The sequence below is a fragment of the Lycorma delicatula genome, chromosome 4 (assembly GCF_047948215.1).
Source record: "Lycorma delicatula isolate Av1 chromosome 4, ASM4794821v1, whole genome shotgun sequence".
Classification (NCBI taxonomy): Eukaryota; Metazoa; Arthropoda; class Insecta; order Hemiptera; family Fulgoridae; genus Lycorma; species Lycorma delicatula.
Window position 1 is genome coordinate 159,907,180 of NC_134458.1, and position 20,275 is coordinate 159,927,454.

General features: G+C 32.4%; 1 protein-coding gene across 1 annotated transcript; it reads left to right on the forward strand.

Moving 5' to 3' along the window:
* The first annotated feature begins 1,206 nt into the window (after positions 1-1,206).
* On the forward strand, positions 1,207-19,974 carry Arl6IP1 (ADP-ribosylation factor-like 6 interacting protein 1). Its single transcript, XM_075364613.1, has 5 exons — positions 1,207-1,433; positions 3,861-3,994; positions 10,365-10,602; positions 14,185-14,266; positions 18,350-19,974. Exons 1-5 carry the CDS (start codon positions 1,392-1,394, stop codon positions 18,475-18,477), a joined length of 624 nt encoding a protein of 207 aa, XP_075220728.1. The 5' UTR covers positions 1,207-1,391; the 3' UTR covers positions 18,478-19,974.
* The last annotated feature ends 301 nt before the right edge of the window (positions 19,975-20,275 follow it).

The following is a 20,275-nucleotide window of genomic DNA, read 5'->3' on the forward strand; positions in this document are numbered from 1 at the left end:
TTCAACTAGTGAACAATAAGCAACCTCCCCTCCCTGTGACCCAATAAGATGAGGATGAAATGTATGGCATGTAAATGAGCTGTAATCTTGTACAAATTCAGATATGTGGTTAGGCAATTCAGATATCCTGGTCAGACATGGCATATTCACAGATGCTACAAATCATTATCGCTATTCCTAACATAAATTATGGTTTTCATAATTTACAAGTCGTCTTAAGTATAAAAGAAAGTAATGTGAACAAAAATTCAACAATAATTTGTAAATAAATTTGTAAAAATATTACATGGTATTCTTAGGTTCATCCAGGTAAATTCTGGTTCAAGTCATAGTAAAGGCAGTTTACTTTTATACAGATTTAAGTACTAGATTGTGGATACCGGTGTTCTTTGGTGGTTAGGTTTCAATTAACCATACACCTCAGTAACGGTATGTTTCTGAAGGTTAAACAGAAAAAAATAAAAAAGGTAAATGCCACTGCCATGCTTTCATTATAATTGAAGTAGCACACCGATGCATGAATAAAATATTTATTTTTGAATCCTTATCAATTAGAAATACTTATGTTGTATAGTTAATGTATGGTTTATTTTGTTTCATCTTACAAAGTACAATATGATAAAATTTGGATCTATAATTGGAGTAAAATATAATAAAACTACATTATAATTGGAGAAGTACACCTTTGCGTGAATAAAATATTTATTCTTTAACCCTTATCGATTAGAAATACTTATGTAATATAATTAATTAATGTATGATTTATTTTTTATTTTTATAAAGTACAACCGGGAGACGTTCAGTTTGGCCTCAGCACCGCGCGTTCTTACTGGGTTAGAGAACAGTGCCTGTTTAATCATAGTGGTCTCAAAATTGTCATACTTATTGCAAAACGCTACACCTACGTTATGTGCTAACTTTTTTTGTCTCTACTAAGTTGCATCTTAGTAGAGACAAAATAAGAGACAAAAAATGTTTTTTATAAAGATGTTCTTTTACTAAACTATTTTCAATCGATCGACCAAAAGAAAATATAAATTTATATGTTTATAAAATCAGAAAGTGTAACAATATTTTTTTTAGTTACAGATCACAATTAAATTAATACTGGCCTTATGAAATTGATAACCCGGAACAATATTTAATGTATGCTATAGTCTGGGAATAAAGTTATTTAGTTTTTATTTCTAGCAGGGAAAGCCTGTTAACAGAAATGAATTGTTCATTTAGATGCCAATAGTTTTATGCAGTGCGCTTAAATTATTTCTTATCTCTATGTGCAAAATATTATCTACCTCCTTGTCAACAATCAAACCCTGACTGCAAAATAAAACGTACTTTTGGTTGTGCGTTGGAGTTTTAGTATTTATTCGTTTTAGTGTTGCAACAAAATGAACGATCCTGCTACGTTAAATACGGCAAACACAATACAGGTACTTTTAAGGATAGCGTTGTATATTAATTTGTTCTGTTTAAAATTTGAGGTTACTGTTAAATTTTTTAATACTGATTGCGTATAGCCTTAAAAGAAAGAAGTATCATGCTTAAAAAACTAAGTATAATTTCTTAATTATATTAAAACATTCTCCATTATTTGCGATTTATTTCAATATGCGTATTTAATTGGTTTTTGTTAACTTGAGGTTAAGTGAGTTATGATTCTCTTGTCTCTATAGGTTTCCAGTTTTGAATTTTACATGTTAGTTTTGTTGTTGGTATATTATAGTTGATATATTCATGTTGAGTTGTCTGAATGGAGTGTATTAATAAATAAATAATATCGTCCAATTCTTTCCCACATGATATTATAGTTTTAAAAAATAGCCTGCAATCTTTTGTACTTTAATTTTTGACAGTTTTTATTCCAGTTTTAATTTATGCCAATTCATCAACTTTTTTACTCTTGTAAGATGTGTGATATTTTGTGAAGGTATTTTTTCTTTGTTTTTTTTTTCAAGGGACTATAAAAAAGACAGTACTATAACCAAAATATTTGCATAAAACCAATATTATTTTCATAAAATAATAAATAAATCCGTTGAATATTTCATCAGTTAAAAATGTCTTAAATGATCTTTCATCTATCTCTACATTGTTTACCTAACTCGTGTTTATGTTGGGGTTTTTGAAGATTGTGTTTTTCATTGTAAATTTTGTCCTTATTTCTTTAAGGATGTATCAGTTTGTATATGCTGAGGTATTTACTTTGAAGATCCAGTTTGAATAAAACCTTAACTGTTGAAAGTCTAATTATCAGAAGAGATTATAACAGGAATGTAGCAATAATTAAAGCTGATAACATTTGAAACAGCTTTTATCTAAAACATATTTTAGACTTTTGAGTTCAAGTTCTACTGCTGGTTAAAATGTGGTCTTCAGTTTTTATTCTTGTTTTACATTTTAAAACAAGACTTCATGGCAACAAAAAATAAAGCTGACTTTTCAACATGTTTTTTTTTTTTTAATTCAGATTGAAAAAATGCAAGTGGAAAAAACTTATCCTGTGACAAGAATACACTGTGACTGGTGTAAACAGTGTAATTTTAGTAATTCAGAACATTAGGATAAGCGGAAAATTTCCTGCAAATACTTGTAATGTTTAAAAATGCTTAATGTTCCATTTTCTTGCTATGAGATTTAGTGGTATTATTTTTTTAAAGAAAAATTACTTGCTCAAGAAGTAAATAAATTGATAGAACTAGATAATAATTATAATAAGATAGATAATACAAATAATAGATTGAACTAGTCAAAAAAATTCTATATAAATTCTTAATATGATATTTTCTATGAAATGAATAAAAGTGCAGAAATAGTATTGGATATGAAACATATACCCCCTATTGTTAGTACGTATTGGTAATCTAATAAGAAATTATACTGGTAATCTGCTACAAGGTGTGATCTAGATGGGTAAATGCCTTGAATGATAGTTGCATTAGACTTTAGCAAGATAATGAAAGGTGGTTAGTCATATCTGAATGACAGATTGTGCATAAACAGGTATTGACAAATAATGAAATAGAAAAATAGTATTCATTCTGTTATCATGCAGGAAATTTTCACAGTAAATAATAGTGGAAAGATAGATGCTGAAATAAAAGGAATGTAAAAGGTTTATTAAATAATAGTATACCACCAACTGATACACATAATAAAGAAAACAAAAATTCAGTTATCTAAGTCTTTATGCGATCCAATACTTTCTTTGCAGCCGAAAGCTGGCCAGTGCAATGGAATCTTATACCGTTTATAGAATAAAAGGTATAAGATAAAAGATAGTGGGATAAGAAGTAGAGATGAGGCATTTAAGAAGAGTGGTGGTGAATAACAAGATGACCAGAAAAGAAATTTTATTTTGGAGACCTTGGATGAACGCCATTGTTTGAAAAAAGAGAAAATAAATTGTGAAGTCACACGGTATAAATGAATGGTGAAAGAAGGCAGTCTCGATGAATACCTGATTCAAAACCAGTTGGGAAGTGAAGGATGAAATGGGAAAAGCATTGGAAAGTATGAAACTGAATTGGAAAGTGAATAGAAAGAGTTTGCATGAGATGTGGACATCACACTGGTGCATGGCTTAAAATAGCTTAACAAAGAACAATCTCTTTTTTTTATGTTTTTGAAATTTCAAAATTTCCACCACATCAGTTTTTGAATAGTTAGAGCATGGTAACTGCTGGTTGAGTAAAAATTATATTTTATTGTGTAGTTTATTTTGAACAAAGTACTTCAAAGGTATTAAGAAAGTTGGTAAGTAGCCTGCAATATTTATAATTTTAATGGAAGTTAATATACAAAGTTATTCTTACTTTGTATAATTTTTTTTGAGACTAATTTTTTATTATTTTATTTAGGAGAGACGGGTTAAAGATCTTAAAAGACAGGTTGAAGGATGGCGAGAAGTTATTGTATTATTGCAGTCTTTACTTATATGGGAACAGAACTGGTATCCTGGACTGATATTTGGAACTACGACTTTTGTATTCCTGTAAGTATTGCACGGTTACTAACTCATTGCTCTTTTGTGGTGAAAAAAAGTGAATTGTTAATAAAGGGTGGATTTTTAATATATTTGTCATTCCAACCAGTAGCTAGTTAATAAACATTAATGGGTACTTACGTATTAACGCCACCGCAGCTACAGCTTTATCTAAAAATAAAGTAGTCAATCGGATTTCGGTGGGAAATGGGCCGATATAGAGTCTGACATAGATTCAAAACAGTCTCTTTTAATTTTAATAAATGTTTATTTTTATATTTTATAAATATAATTTAACCAAATTTAACCTACTCTTAATACTAATTAACACCGTAATTTTTTGAGTATTTATTTAATAAATTCAGTAATTATTGTTATTTAAATAAAGTAATATTGTTAAATTCAGTAATTATTGCAATTATTTATTATTTAAATAACAATAATTACTGAATTTATTAAATAAATACTCAAAAAATTACGGTGTTAATTAGTCAAGGTTAGCGAGCGTAGGTTAAGTTTGGTTAAATTATATTTATAAAATAAATAAATATAAATAACCATTTTTTAAAATTAATAAAGAGACTCAATAAAATAAATACTCAATTTTAAATAAAGCTGTAGCTGCGGTGGCGTTAATACGTAAGTACCCATTAATGCAAGGTAGTATTAGTTTAACTCTTCTTGAAATGTATTCTTTCTGTATTAAAGGTAGAGTTACAGGTATCTTTTAGTAGCTTTATATATAGGATGTGTAAAGATATTAGTAGCTTAGAGAATATTATCAGAGGAAGTTGTGATCTTGACTAAGATGAAAAGTAATAAGAAATAGAAACAAAAAAAAATCAAAAAAAAAAAAAAAAAAAAAAACCCCACTAAATATACAAATCAATTATTTAAAACACAAAAAAGGATTAAAGAAAACAAAAAAAAAAAATTTTTAACATAAGGTTAATCTATCTAGATAATCTCAAGTCTGCAGTTGATTTTCCTTCATGATTTATTAAGGCTTAGGCATGGCCTTAAAAAATTAATTATAAATAAATTTATTAAAGATTAAGTTATATTTGCTGTATCAGTTTGTAATTGTTTTATTTTTTATTTGTGTTATCCATGTATTTCCAATCTTTAAGAGAAATATGACAAAATAACTTAACAAATTTAAGGATACACACATTCCTTAAATATTTATCTTCATTTTATCATCTTGATGTAACCAATCTTTTTACTTTCTCATTCGTTCATTACAGTAAATCCCACTCTCTTTCCAATAAAATAATATTACTAAGTTTGTAAAAGAATCTTTGCTGAATGTGAGATAAAAACGACATATTCTAGGATCTTGAAAATTTACTAAATATACTTTTTGTGAATTAGAATCATGGTTATTTTCAAAAAATTATTGGCCCTATCTTCTATGTTATGCTTGTGTGACTTCTGATTTAGGATTTTTTGCTTCAATGTGGCTTTCATGTTATTGGGTGTTATTTTCTGTTACTGTTTCTCCATTTTTCAAAAGTATTTATTTCCTCTTTACACTACATGAATAAATATAAATAATTGTGTATTATATGTTGATAATAGTAATAATAATATAATAGTAAAAATAATAGTGTGAACACGTGCACACACACATATCTTTTTTTTTTGCTGCTGGAATGGCATATCTCATTATTCATTTGAAGTATCGAATATTAATTGCCTTAATAATAAAATATTTGAAATTCTTTAGTGGCAAGAGTGTAGTAATTATAAATACATTGTATATTAATTAAAAATAGAAATGTAATAATGTAAAAGGAAACTATAATTAATAAACTAATTAATAGAAGACTATTATTATTATTATAATAGAGTTTTGGTTAGTTTTTAATAGACTGAAAATAAAAGGCTAAGAGTATGTTTATTCACATGATTTTTCAATTGTAAAAATATGTATAAAACCTCAAGTCATCATTAATTAGTATTTAATGAATTTATTATCAAAATTTTTGTGCTGTAATTCTTTTCTCTTTAACAGTAATAAAATTAACAAATACATTGTGTGAGAAATTACCATTTTCCTTAAAAATATAAAATCATAAATTCATCTTAATTTTGATCACATACAGAACCTTTTTTTATTCCCCACCTCCTGAGGCTGGACCCGCATTTAAGAATAAACACAGCCTTGAGAGGTGCTATAGCCTCTAGCTATTCAGAAGGCCATACCAGGCTCGGCTATGCTGTTTCCAGCAGCACCACTTGAATAGGACTGTCTTTTGAGAGCCTTCCTTAAGCCAGGGGACCCCCAGTTATCTTCACGCTGGGACTGCGGTCTTCTTCTTTTTCTTACCCCATCCTATCTCCCTAGGAGTCTTTGCTCACTCATCAAAGGTGAAACACTGGAGCAGTCTATCCTGGGGCTGACTTTCATTATGATTGCATTGCCTTCCTGTTCCACCTCTTGCTCACTGGCCACTGCTACTAAAATCAAGAGGTCATCTATGTAATCTATGACTTCTGTATCTCCAGGGTACTCCAATTGCAGCACCCTGTCAAATACGATATTCTAAAGGAGGGGTCCCAGAATAGAACCCTGCGGCGTATGGAAGTTGTAGTTGCCATTTTCCAACTTTGCTATAACCTTCCTTTCATGCAGGTAGCTATTCAGCAGTGCTCTGAGATATCTGCTGATGCCCCTCAGCTCCAAGGCCTCCATTACTGTCTGCCAGGGAATGCTGTTGAAGGCATTTCCAATGTCCAGCAGGACCATGACTGGGATGTGCCTTCGGCACCAGATGCCCACTGCCTGTTGCCCTGTCCTTGCTCCATGATATCACTCTCTCAATTGCATCAATCGTTGACCTCTCACGCACAAAGCAGTCTATAGTGGCTAGTTTTCTTCATGCCCTTGCAATGTGTAGGGCTGCAGAGGGATTGTGGTAGGATCCCGGGTGGCTAGGGTTCTGACTTTGGCATTAAATTGGTTGGAGGTAGGTGCATTGGCATCATGCCATGGTTATATTGGTGTTTGTGATTTGATTTGGAGCTCCTGCTGGTGTGGTTGGCCGTGCTGCCATACCCTGGCAGCACGGCCATACCAATAAGATTGTGAGTCGGTCTCGAAAATCGCGACTTCCTGCCTGACATGTCGGTGGTATGAAACCTCACTTACCAAAATGTCATCTGCAGCAAATCATTCAGCAAAATGTTAAGGACATGGCCCTTATCAATTACCACACCCTCATGGGTTGACAAGGCTGACAAAAGGACATCTTTCCTGCGCTTTTATGTCCAAGAGCTCTATAGATAGCGCTCCAAGGTTCTCTATCCCTTGCTCCTCAACAAAGGAGTGCCAGGAATTAACGCTAGGAGGACCTAATGCTATGAAATTACCTAGCCCTCGCTCTGCAGTAATCTGCAGTTAGGACCACACACAGCTTGGTATCACCCTCTCGTTGTGCAGCCCTTCTGAGTTGGTTCACAGACCACTTCATTACTGCCAGTTTCAGCAGAGACTACCAACCAGATATACATTCCCGGCCAGTGCCACTAGGAATGGCGGCTTCAGCCACCACCGCAGAGGGAAATTTTCTGCCAGGACATCTAATATGGTAGGTTGTCAAGGTCTCTAGAAAAAGTCTCCAGTCTGGACTCCAACAAAGAGGAGAATTTCGGCCAGTCCGCCCTCCTATGCAGGAAGTGCTTCCGGTAAACAGGAAAGTGTTCCTTAAGGCCATCGTGCAGATCATCTGCTATTTCAAAAGTATCAACCAGTGATTGCTAGAACAGTCTTCGACCACAGACCAGTCAAGGATTCTGTCTGGGATGTCCCTGCCAATGGTGATGTCAATATTTGTACCTGAAAAGGCCCTTTGTCCGATAACCGTACCAACATAAGTGGCCAAATGGTCTGAAGCATAAAGACCTCAAAATTGTGCTGCGCGATGAAACTGTCAATTAGGCCACTGCCATGATCAGTGATCCCACTGTGCCAGAAAAGCGACTTCTCATTAACATCGGCACCAATAAAGATTGTACCATTGCCCACAATACGAAGGATTCTATCCAATCTCACTTGGTGACTGCCGCAAGCCACCCAGTTCTGCTAAAACATCATGGGCCAAAGGAGCATAGCTGCCAGGCCTGCACCCAGCTTGTAAAAACTCTTCAATAAGTGGGTTCATACCCTCCTGGGTGGTCACCCTTGTATTTACCTCTAAACTATCGTTGTCAGGACCAGTGTTTGAGGAGGTTGAAGGATTAGGCTCCGGTCCCCTCCTTCAGCTAGGCTTCTTACCTACTTCACTATCTGTGATGGTCGGAGGTGCCTTGACTTAACATTATATGAACACAAAATGCTCACTGTATCCTTCTACTTAGATGTTGGGCACAAGCGTGACGACTACCTGTAGTGAGCCACGGGCAGCTGGAGACCTTCTGTATTCTCCTGTCACTTTTTGCACTTCTGCAAAAGGAATCAATTGTGTGAAATCAAAGATCAACACACAGTTACAGATTATGGCTCATGCTCTAAAAGAGCGCGAGCAGGACTAAGGGTAAAGGTCCCTTTGCTTGTAATAGGGACCTGCGACTAGGAGTCGTTGCTACTCTTTTCGCTGCGATGAGGCAGGTGCTTGAACAAATCGTTTTTCAAATCTTCTGAAAAAATTGTCTAAACAGTAAGGGTGCAAAACTGTTGTAACAGTTCCCAGACAGCAAGATTGTGAAAATGGGAAAGGTACACACTCAACCACCAGTTCAAAAATAGCACTGAAAAAGACTTTGTACAATGCAACCTCTGTTCGTGAAAAGAGACCAGAGGTTGATACCTCTGTACTGACTGCTAAGAGTCGTTCATAACTAGTACTTCCCCTGTGACCTGTCGCAGATGCCTTGCCAGGCTTGCTAGGTACTCATCAAATTCCTGGCCAGTGCAGTTCAGTGTCACGTAGCATACATATAATATACACCTGCTTGTTCGCACCATTACATACCAGTTTCTTCACTCCATGCCCAGACAATTGTATCTACTGGTGAGGTTGAACATGTCCCCATTTGTCGGCTATCCAGCTCTGACCAGTCAGTGTTTTTATTAGGTTCTACCACCGCTAGGCACATTCTTTGATCTCTTTTTGGTTTGTGTTCTTCCTGCATAGTGTGACCAGTTTATGGATCACATCCATCAGATGGTCCACATCTGTCCCCTCCGAAACATCTCCCTCACTGCTCACCAATCTCATTTTGGGTGTCCTTGCTCGAGCATCCTCCACACTAGCAACAGGGGCCGCCAGATCAACCCAGCTGACTCCTGGGGTCTGTTTCGGGGACCGTGCTATCTTGTTACTCTTCTGAAATTGTGCCTCCATCTCCGTTTTCTGTGTTGCCATTCCTTAAACTTCTGATAACTTCGCAGAGTGCAAAATTCTGTCTAGCGAGTATCCACTCTTATGTTTTTGAGAGGGAGGTCCTTGGAGAAGGTTAAGTAAAAAAGGGAAATTTGGGGGTCAAAACAAAGGAAAGCCCCCAATATGTGTAGAACCCAGATAGTTTGTAGATTGGGACCACAGACTCAGTTATTACAAAGAATTATTTCCCTTATAAAACCTCTGTGACTTTAGAATTCTACTTGTATCTTTTCCTCTAAAATTTTCTAAGTGCTTGTATACAGTCAAGTCACCATGACTTCATCCACTTGTAGCGACCTGCTCACAGGACTTAGAAAAATATTCACTTATGTTATGCCTAAAATATACAAAAAAATTTCCAAGAACTTGTTCGTTTTCACATCCCATGGTACTGTGCCCTTTTGGAAACACCAAGTAAAAAACCACATTGTCACTCTAACACTTTAAACTTCCTTTCCATCAATTTTTAAATAAATTCCGCTGTGAAGATTTATAGGTAATTTCATTAGCAGAATATATTTTGAGCGGCAGTAAATTTAGGCAGTGACATAATGTGTTTTGAGAAGGATGAAATAAGATATTATTATCCTGAAAGATTGCAGTGGTTGCTCTAAATTAATGGCAGATGATTTAGTTGAAAATGTAAGAGGTCATAAAATGTGTATTGTTTAAGTTTTATAATTATATTTTGAATTTATCTTTGCATTTAATATAGTGACTTATAGTTTTGAAAAGAATAAAGGCCAATAACAGTTGATTAAATCAGTTGGAAGAGGAGAGAATTTTTCATTATACTCTTATATGAGTATATGATTGTAATTTTATTTTGCTATTATAAATTTGATGCCTTCTTTAGTTATTTTAAAATGGATTCTGTTATTTTGTATACTTGTAACACTGCTACAAGCACTTCAGTGGTAGTAGCTGTTGTTACTGGCTGAAATCAGCTTCAAGGAATTTGTAGTTAAAAACATTTATTAAATTTTTTCCAGTTTGTTTTGGTTTATGGATCCATCATTGTTAACAGCTGTTAGTGTTATCTGTTTAATTCTTACACTTCTTGATAATGCAGTACCGACTATTTGTGCAACTTTTTGTAATGCTTCAAATTGGACCGGCAACAAAGAACGTCAACTTGAGGAATTCTGTAGAACTGTGATAGATTATAAACTGTGGGTACAATTTTACTGGACCAACCTGCAGAACATGAAAACCTCCCAACCAAGATTGGTGAGTATGATTGTTATTAATTATCAAAAACCTAATCTTGCATTTCTAAATAAATTGACATAAATAATTAACATCTTTCAAAAGATGTTAATTCAAATGTATAATTGTATTTAAATTAAAAGGTCATCAAGAAAAAATTAAATTGTACGTCAATAAGACCATAACATCATGCTCCTAAGATGTTTGTGACTATTATGCTGTCTGTGACCAAATAGTTGGAAATATCTTATGAACATGACGTTATGGTCTTACAATTAATTTTATTTCTTGATGACAGACTATTATGAACATAACAATTTTAATTCAAATACAGTTATATATTTGAATTAACATCTTTTGGGAAATCCCTGATGATGGAGTAAAGGCTCCGAAAGTACTTGAATATATACTTTTAAAATTGTTAGTAAGTGGAACTTTATTTTATACAATTGTATTAATACAAACGGTGCCAAATGGTTAGTAAATTAAATATAAAAAACCTTGTTTAATTTTGATATTGATGTTTTATTTTACTACTAAAATAGATTATAATTTTTAGAGCAGAATTTTATAACAAATGTGTTGAAAATGTCAAACACATATGTCTCTTTTAATCTCGCTCTTAATTGTAGTTATGGGTTTTTTGTACTGTCTCAAAAAGGCTAACGTTTTGTAATATTTGGTTAGCTCCTGTAATCTTTCAATATTTTTTATGTTGATCTTCAGTTTTTGTGAGAATAAATATAATTCAGGAAACCTGGGAGATATACTTTTGAAATAAAATTGTTTTTTTATGGAAATATAAAAAAGTTCATGGTCTGAGTTATGATTTGTGCTATGGCTCTTGTGTTAGTTGCAGTAACCTACTTCAGATTTAAGAAACAATAATTTAGTTTTAATGTTTACCTGTAGTACTGGTTTTGAAAAAAATCAGTTCAGTAATTTTCTTGGTGAAATGGCTCACCAAAATACAGATTTTTCACAGTGTATAGGTGATTCTTGAAATGAAATGTGTGTGGATATTTATATCTGTTTCAAAATTTGTTCTGTATATTAATGTAGCTAATATAGATGGAAGCATGCTTTATCACGACAATAAAGTTATTTAATAGCATTGTGTAATTTTATTTAATGTTTGAAGTGACTTGCAGCAGTGAATCCATTTAGCACATTCTGTTTATTGTAAGTTGCATGACACTGATTTGAAAAATCATAATGTTGCTACTCTTAAAATTATCTGAGGTGATTTTTGCAGCAGGTTTATGGCAGTCAAGTTTTTAGTCATCAGCAACATTGATTTAGCATTGAAGAACAACTAGAGTACACATTATCTTCTACCTTACCATTTTTACAAAAGCAGTTGGGCAAATTTATCTAAAACCATTTTCAGTTGGCAAACTTTGAGTTCTGTGGACATGAGCTCTTACGTTATTAAATTTTGTCATAAATTCAGATTTTAATTTCCTTTTGACTGGATAAACCAGATGCTCAGTCTGTTGAGACAACTGCTGATGTGACTGTCAAAAGTTGCTATATCTGTCTGTAAACTCAGTCGTTCTTGTGGATGACTGGTTGGTTCAAGGTCTATACATAAAAATATGTTTAGTTTATCTCACTGACAGTTTATTTACTGATGAATTTTATACCATATTCCTCTGGTCTTATATAATTTCATGGATGGTTGTATGACCTGATGTAAACGCATGTTTCTTGATTTAATAGTCCTATAAACATGAATACATTATATGTTAGCTATGAACATCCGAGTGCATTATCTTTGCTCTCAACTTCAGTTCACATTTCAATACCTGCCTGCCATCTAGGGATTCCAGGTATTGAATGAACTGTTGTAGTTGTTAAGAAAGCTTGCATTCACTTAAACTCTTCTTGGAGTATGAAATCCATTCTGATTAAGCATATACTGGCTTTAAAATATTAATTAAAAGTTGGCAGATTGAGTGGTTGGTTATTGTTGATGATAAACATTGGCCTGTGGCACATTAGACAATTGTAATGTCTCTAATGTAAGAGGTTACTACTTGGATTTGGGGCAGACTTAGGTTAGCACTGGATTTCTTGTGCAATATTATCATGCTCCAGGGTGCTGTTGATAACCCACCAGGTTGGTCTAGTGGTGAATGTGTCTTTGCAAATCAACTGATTTTGAAGTTGAGAGTTCCAACGTTCAAATTCCAGTAATGGCAGTTACTTTTGTATCATAATTATGGGCACTTGTAGCCATATAGAGGTTAACAATCGCTGTCGGCTTAGGTTTTCATCTTATCCTTATTACAGTGAATCTATCACTAAGCTTTTTGAAATACTCTACTCTTCCCTTTCTTTTTGTTCATTACGAAACCTACTCCTGCCTGACCTCTATTTGACACAGAGTTAATTATTCTAAAATCATCTGACCAAAAGTTATTTTTCTCTTCCCACTGAACCTTGCTAATTCCTACTACATTTACATTTAATCCACCCATTTCCCTCTTTAAATTTTCTTACCTACCAACCTTTTTTAGACTTCTAACATTCCATACTCCGACTTGTAAAATGTTATTTTTTTATTTTCTGGTGACCCCTCCCTTAGTAGTCCCCACCTGGAGATCTGAATGGGGGGACTAGTTTACCTCTGGAATATTTTACCAAGGAAGGCGCCTCCAGCTTTGTTACATGAAAATACAGAGCTACATTTTCTTGGAAAACAAAAAACAGCCATAGTTTGCCATTGCTTTCAGCTGTGCAGTACTCTGAAAATTGAGTGATCTTGATATGGCGATTTAAGTCCTCTTGACCTACGCCCTTAACAATAACGGAAAGAGCTGATGCCCTCTTTCAGGAATCATTCTTTAGTCTGGCTCTGAACAGATACCTTCGATGATAAAAGTTGCATCTTCAGTCCAGCTAAGCTGTATCGCTGAGGACTCAAGCCTGCTAACCATCGGCAAGGTCTCATGATTCATTGAGGGAGTTCAAAACCATTTAAACTTTTTTTGTGATTAGTTGAAAACATTTTCATTACTCACTTCCCATAGTAATCCTGGCTTGGAATCTTGTTATTCATCTAATTAGCTCTCATTTTAGTGACATGAGTGAATTCACATACAATTATTAGGTACCACAATTAAAACTTCTTTTTTCATATATTACTTGTGAGCTTACTTTACTTATTTACCATGTTACTTCTCAGTAATGTGTAACATTTTAAAAATTTATGTGTGACTTCAAAGATTTTCAAACATCTTGTTTATTATCAGAGAAAAATACAGAGTATATACTAGTGTCCCATGAAGAAAGTTTCAGAACATATTCTATTGGTGAAAATAATCAAAAAGTTCATATATATAGGTCTGGAAACATTTTGTTTTCGAGTTATGGCTAGCAAAAGAGTTTGCCTGGATTTCAGTTCTTTTAATAAAAAAACCCCTACAGTAATTTTTGGCACTCAAATTAAGAAGTAAAGTTTTGGTGTTTTCTTATGTAATTTGAGCTGGGAAATAGGATAAAACAGGTCTCAGAACTGTAGAACATATAAAAGTTGGTTATAATATGGTTTTTTTTTTACTCAGTTTTTCATTAATTTTTCTAATTTTTATGTTATAGTACTACACAGTAGTCACTGCTTCATTGGTTTTCTTGGCGTGGCTTGGAAATTGTAATAACATGGTTCTGACATATGTTTTTGGTAAGCATGAAATTTATCTGCTAGTTTCAATAAGTTTAGTTTTTTCTGTGTAGTTTTTTGTCTGTGGAAACAACCTAGAGTGTGGTTGGTGTTGAGTATGGTCTCATATTAAGATTATCATATTCAAAACACTCTTGATATATTTTATTAAATTATTACCTAAAGAATAAGTGATTACTCTTTAGGATAATTATTAAATTTATTTCAGAGTTTTTATCAGTTTCATGTGTAAATAATAAAAACTAGTTAGTCCAGGGTTTGCTTCTCATGCCTACCTGTAGATTGACGCAGTGTTCGTTATAATAATACTTATTCAGGTTTTTTAGAAACCTGAGAAATAATCTAAATTACAAAATCAATAATAGTAACCATGGTAACTAAAGTACAATAAACCTTTTATGACGAAAACAACTTAAAATTGATTTATTTTTCTTCAATGGATATCTAAAATTGATAACTTCATTCCCAAGGGGGCTAGGGCCTTGATTAAAACCGTTCCTGGGATAAGATGAATGTATCCTGCAAATTTGAAAGCAGTCTGTTAGTTTGTTCTCGAGTGATGTGAGAACATTCTGTTTGAATGTTCTCGCATCACAAGTTTGTCCGTTTGCCTGTTTGGAAGACAGACAAACTAATTTTCAGCTTTATACGAGGGTGAATCAAATATAAACAGTAATTTTTTTTTATAAATTTATTGATTAATAAAGTTTACAACTCTATCATCATTTCTCTATATAGGCTGCATGATCCTACACACTTTTGCCAATGATTTGGAAACTTGAATATTCCTTGTTCATAAAAAGTTTGAGGATGAGTCATTAACCACTTGTGCATGTGCTCCTTGATGCCTTTATTGTTTTTGAATCATTCCCCTCCAAGCAAATCTTTCAAGGGCACAAAAAATTATCATGAGGGACAAATCTTAGCAGTAGGGAGGAGGGTCGTCGAGGGTTTCTCAGTGCATTTTTTTCAATTTACCCCTTGTCAAAATCGCACTGTGCAGCCTGGCATTGTCATGGAGAAGGATGACATCTCTAATGGATGTGCTCAGTCTTTTGTTTCGGTAGGCGGCTTTTGTTGACTGTAGCAGCTGGCAATAGGAAACTGCATTCACTGTTCCTTGATTGTGGAGAAAATCAATGAGTAAAACTGAGAGTTTTACAAGAATTTTTCCAGCTGACAGACTGGTTTTTTGGCTTTCACTGGAGAGCCCTCATCTTTCCTTTGCCACTCCTTACTTGCCATTTTTGACTCCAAAGATGGACCCATGTCATCACACATGATGCGCCTAAAAAAATCATTCTGTTGTGTTGAAATCGATTCAGAAGTTGCTGATCTCAAACTTGACCTGCTTTTGATTTTTGATTAACAACCTCAGAACCCACTGCCCATTATCACACATCATCTTGGCTTTTCTAAAGCCAAGATGATGTGTGATAATGGATTATCCTCTTCTGACACGATCTCTTCAACAGTGAACACTGATGTTGTCAACTGTGAGATTTGACTTTGAGTGTCGATCATGACTTTTGTTTCTACACTCGCCCACTCTTAAATTGTCTGGCCATTGTATACACTTAGTTCTGGGACAATGTAGAATCCCCAAACTACCTTTAAAAGAGTAAAAATTTACTCTTAGTTAAAATTTCAGCAGGTTTAACATCTTCATTAGTTAAAAACTTTATGATTATACATTGTGCAACAGACAATGGAATCTCTTGCTCACTGTTGGCTGTACTGATGACAGAACAGAGTGTAGGAACTAATAAAGCTGGTTCTCCCTCAAACATAACGAGTATTAATCCCTCATTCCACCAACCAGCTCTGAACTGCTTGCGGCGTAGAGTAGCAAAATTACCATTTAATCTCTCGTATACAAGCGATTTCAAATTCCATGGAAATCTTTTGGGAGCTGATTCTATAGCCAAAATAAGAAAAAAAAATTCATTAACGTAAGTCAGGAAACTGTTCATTAGTGAGTTTCGGTTTTCAAAACATTTAGTTCTACTTTCTGCTTCCTCTGTGAAATTATGTCGTACTAAAATTCTTGGGTACAACTGAGTGGTAAATTTGGTGCTTCCTTATGGTTTCTGATCTAAGAAATTGAATAAAAGTGGTCCCCGACTCTTTATCTCGCTTAGGTTTTAAAAATAACATAAAACAAGAAAATGTTGTTGGAAAATACACTTTTTTAGGTTTTGATTAAAATCATAGTTAATTTATACTGATAATCAAATAAAAATTTCTAGTTAACTTTGTAGAGAATTTATAGTTAATTTTGAGAAAATTGATGTATATGACATTTATTAAAGTAACACAAATTTGAGAAGATTTTAAACAGAACATTTTCTTAGAACCATGAAAACCTTGTAGATGCTTAATAGCGAGCAATAGTACCATAACACATTCGGTATTTCTTCACCAGTTAGCATACATGAATTTGTTATTCATGTATGTTTGATTTTCAATCTAACACAATTTTTTCGTGGTGATTAAGTTTTGTATTGCTTTCGTGGTGAATAAGTTTTGTATTGCTTTTCCATTTATATGTTGTAATTTTCATATTCTCAATTTGTGACATGCCCTAGAGCCCATACAAATACACTGCTGTTTCTGATCATAATGTAATGTATTTCATCTGGACTGGGTGTCGTATTGCCAGTTTCTCTACTGCTTTCACAAGTTATATTTTAAAACGTACATTGAACAAAAGATTTATTTGTTCCAAAATTTACTGACTCAAGTTCTGTTTTTTGAGCCCTGAAACAATCATCATAATTGCTGTTTTACTGACTCCTTCAAATTGATTGGCTGATAATTTAGCAATTTTGTTTGGATCTATTAGATCATCTTTAGATTGAAGGCAAGATATAGTGGTAAAGTTTGTATGCCCAGAGATGATTTTCACTTTCTTCCAAATATCTGCCACACTCTAGTAATGGATGATGTATATTGATTCCAGGAAATTTTTTTTTGAGTTAATAAATGAAATTCAACTTTACCATCAGTTTGTCTGCATTCTCTTTTCTAGCACTTTTGGTCATTCAACCATATATATCGATTTCTAAAGTAGTACCAGTATTAAACGGTTACAATGAACAACCCGATCAATAAATTATACTTTAAAATTAAAAAATAAGATATATGTAAAAGACAACATAAAATTATCACATATGACTTAGAAAAATCTTATATAAAAATAGAATTTAACCCGTTTTATATGTTTTGATAAAATATATAAAACCTATAATCCAAGAACAACATACACCACGAACAATAAAATAAATTTTATAAACAATAATGATCATACTAAAATAGCAAACTCTAAAAATATAAATATCCTAGGTAAACAAGACTGCCATTTACAATAATAAGTATGGCCAATCGTTCTTTTTCTATTAGAGCTAAAGAGCATATTAACAATATAAAGAAAGGATACTTGGATAAGTCAAATTTTGCTAGACACATATTACAAAATAAAGATAACCACAATCCTGATAATTTTATTAAATTATTATATATTTCGACCGACTTTTATAAAACCAGTATCCTCGAAAAATTCAATATATACTATTATAACATAGATTAATCGATGAACAGACCAGATTTGATGAGTAAAATGAGATTAATTATAGAAGTGGTGGGGTTAAAAAAATGCCAAATTTTTGTTTAAAATAAAAAAGCCGCTCTTCTATTTCCAGAATTATATATGGTGTGTGTTATCTGACTACATTTTATCTTATCTCTGCTACTAAAAACTGTTTCTCTACATTCTTTCTGGAGGGTTATAATGTCAAAGTAAAATGTGTTCTACTACTTATGCCTGATTAAAGAAAATTTGATAAAAACGGGGATTTCATGAAAAACTAAATAAAAATTGAAATTGTACTAAATTTTGTTATGATGCACAGTAATGTTTTCTAGTTTAAAGAGTGTTAATGCAGAATTAGAATTGCTTTCCAATTAATTTCTGTAACATTAATAAACAGTTTGAAATATTATTAGCCCCACGTATTATTCTAAATTAAAAAATATGTTTTATATTATATTTTATTATAATGTTTTTTGTGTGCATGTTTACAGTGACTTCACTTCTATTGTTGCCAGGACTAATTTACCATGGTTATCTTCAGAAATATTATGGAGCTGTTTTGTTGGGACTCGCGTCTTTGCTAAGAAATTTGACTGGTGACAAAGTCAAAATTAAATAAGTGAAATTTTAAGTACTAGTGATAAATTTGAACGATTATTTAAATTTTTTTATGTATTAATGCATCATTAAGAGATCTAAATTTTGTAAGTTTTGATTCTAGTTTATTTTTTTGTGGGACTTTAATCTAGGATTATATTACAATTTCTTTATGCATCGTCATGTATGAAAAAATGCTAATTTTCTCAACTCAAAAGTCTTTTCAATTATTTATTTTTTTTATTACTATTTTAAAAATATAAGTGATTTTTGTTTCAGTAATGTGCTATAAAATATTTAACTAAAGTAAATGAAATATATTATAGCACTTTTTATTTCAGTAAATAAAAAGGTATACATGCAAGAGGTATAAAGATTATGTAGTATATCAATAACAGCAAAAATAATTTTTTAAATCTTTGCAATTGTATATTTCAAAAGCATATTTGCTTGCATAAATTAATTCAATGATATTGAATATCTTTTATAATGCGTAAATTCAATATTCACATAGTCCATAGTCTTTTTGTAATTGCATATACATGTATGTAGCATATCTTTGTGAATTGGATATGAAGAGGGCAAATGAAAATTTGTGCTGTTTATTTGTTAATTATATTATATTTCATTTTTGGAAAAAAATTTTTTTTAATTATTTTAGTTATATTGCTAGAATTGTATTATTGTAGTTTTAATTCACCAAAGACTGCAAGAATGATAAACAACTGAGAACAGAATCTTTTATGTTGTGCTAAACTTAAAATAACTTTGTTATTGTATAATGTTAGTAGATAAGGTTATTCTTATTAATAATAAGCTCTCTAATTTGAAATATCTATTTTACACTGTTATTGTCACAGAATGTGTATAATCTGTGTTGAGCACGGAAAAGTAAAGATATTATATTTTCATTGTAGGATGTTATTTCGTCAGTAAGTTAGTAATTAAAAAACTGAAAAAACTGAGAATAGAAAAGTAAAAGTAATCATTTAAATAACTTGAGAAGCTGATATAAACTACAGAGAGCCGCTTCCTGATTGATTTACAGAAATTTGTATTCCTTATGCACTAAATTAAACCAGTTAGAAAGAATAATTGGTTATAGTGATTACTCACGTATTAACATTTGAAGCAATTTGGTTGAACTGAGTTTAGCTACCCAATCCACTTGGGAAATCTTATTGTCAACTTGAGTGTCCTATCATGGGATAGCAGGTATTCGTTGTTGCCTGCCTTTAAGAATAGGGGAGGCTTTTCCTCATCCCTAGCACACTGGGTGGGCCCTATATTGGTTTCTCTGTTGCTCCTCAGTGGATATCACAATATGTTAACTCTTATTGCTTATAGACAGTGTAACAATTTACAACTTAATGTAAAGATTCTGTGAGATGAGAATTATAAAATTTTCTGAAATTAATTATAAAGGATGTAATTTTTTTACTATAATTAAGCATTAATAACTATTTTGTATTTTTAATTAAAATAATGTTAACTGTAATAAAACATCAGTTTTTTTCAATTTTACTGTTTATATTACTAAAAGAATTTAGTGTTGTTTAATATATTTAATACCCATTTTGTGTATTATAAATTGAGGGATGAGAGCCTGAAGTTATATATACTTAGTAGAATAAAAAACTATTTTGTCCATACAAATCTTTTGTGGTTTTATAAATTCTGTCATCAATTTGCTGCTATACTTTAATCTCTTTTGCTTGCTTTCACCAATTGTGTGATTGATGATGACCTCAGTAGAATTAAAAGTATTTAGACTGATAGCATAAACATCAACAACTAAGGCCACAGACCTTTATCTTTAT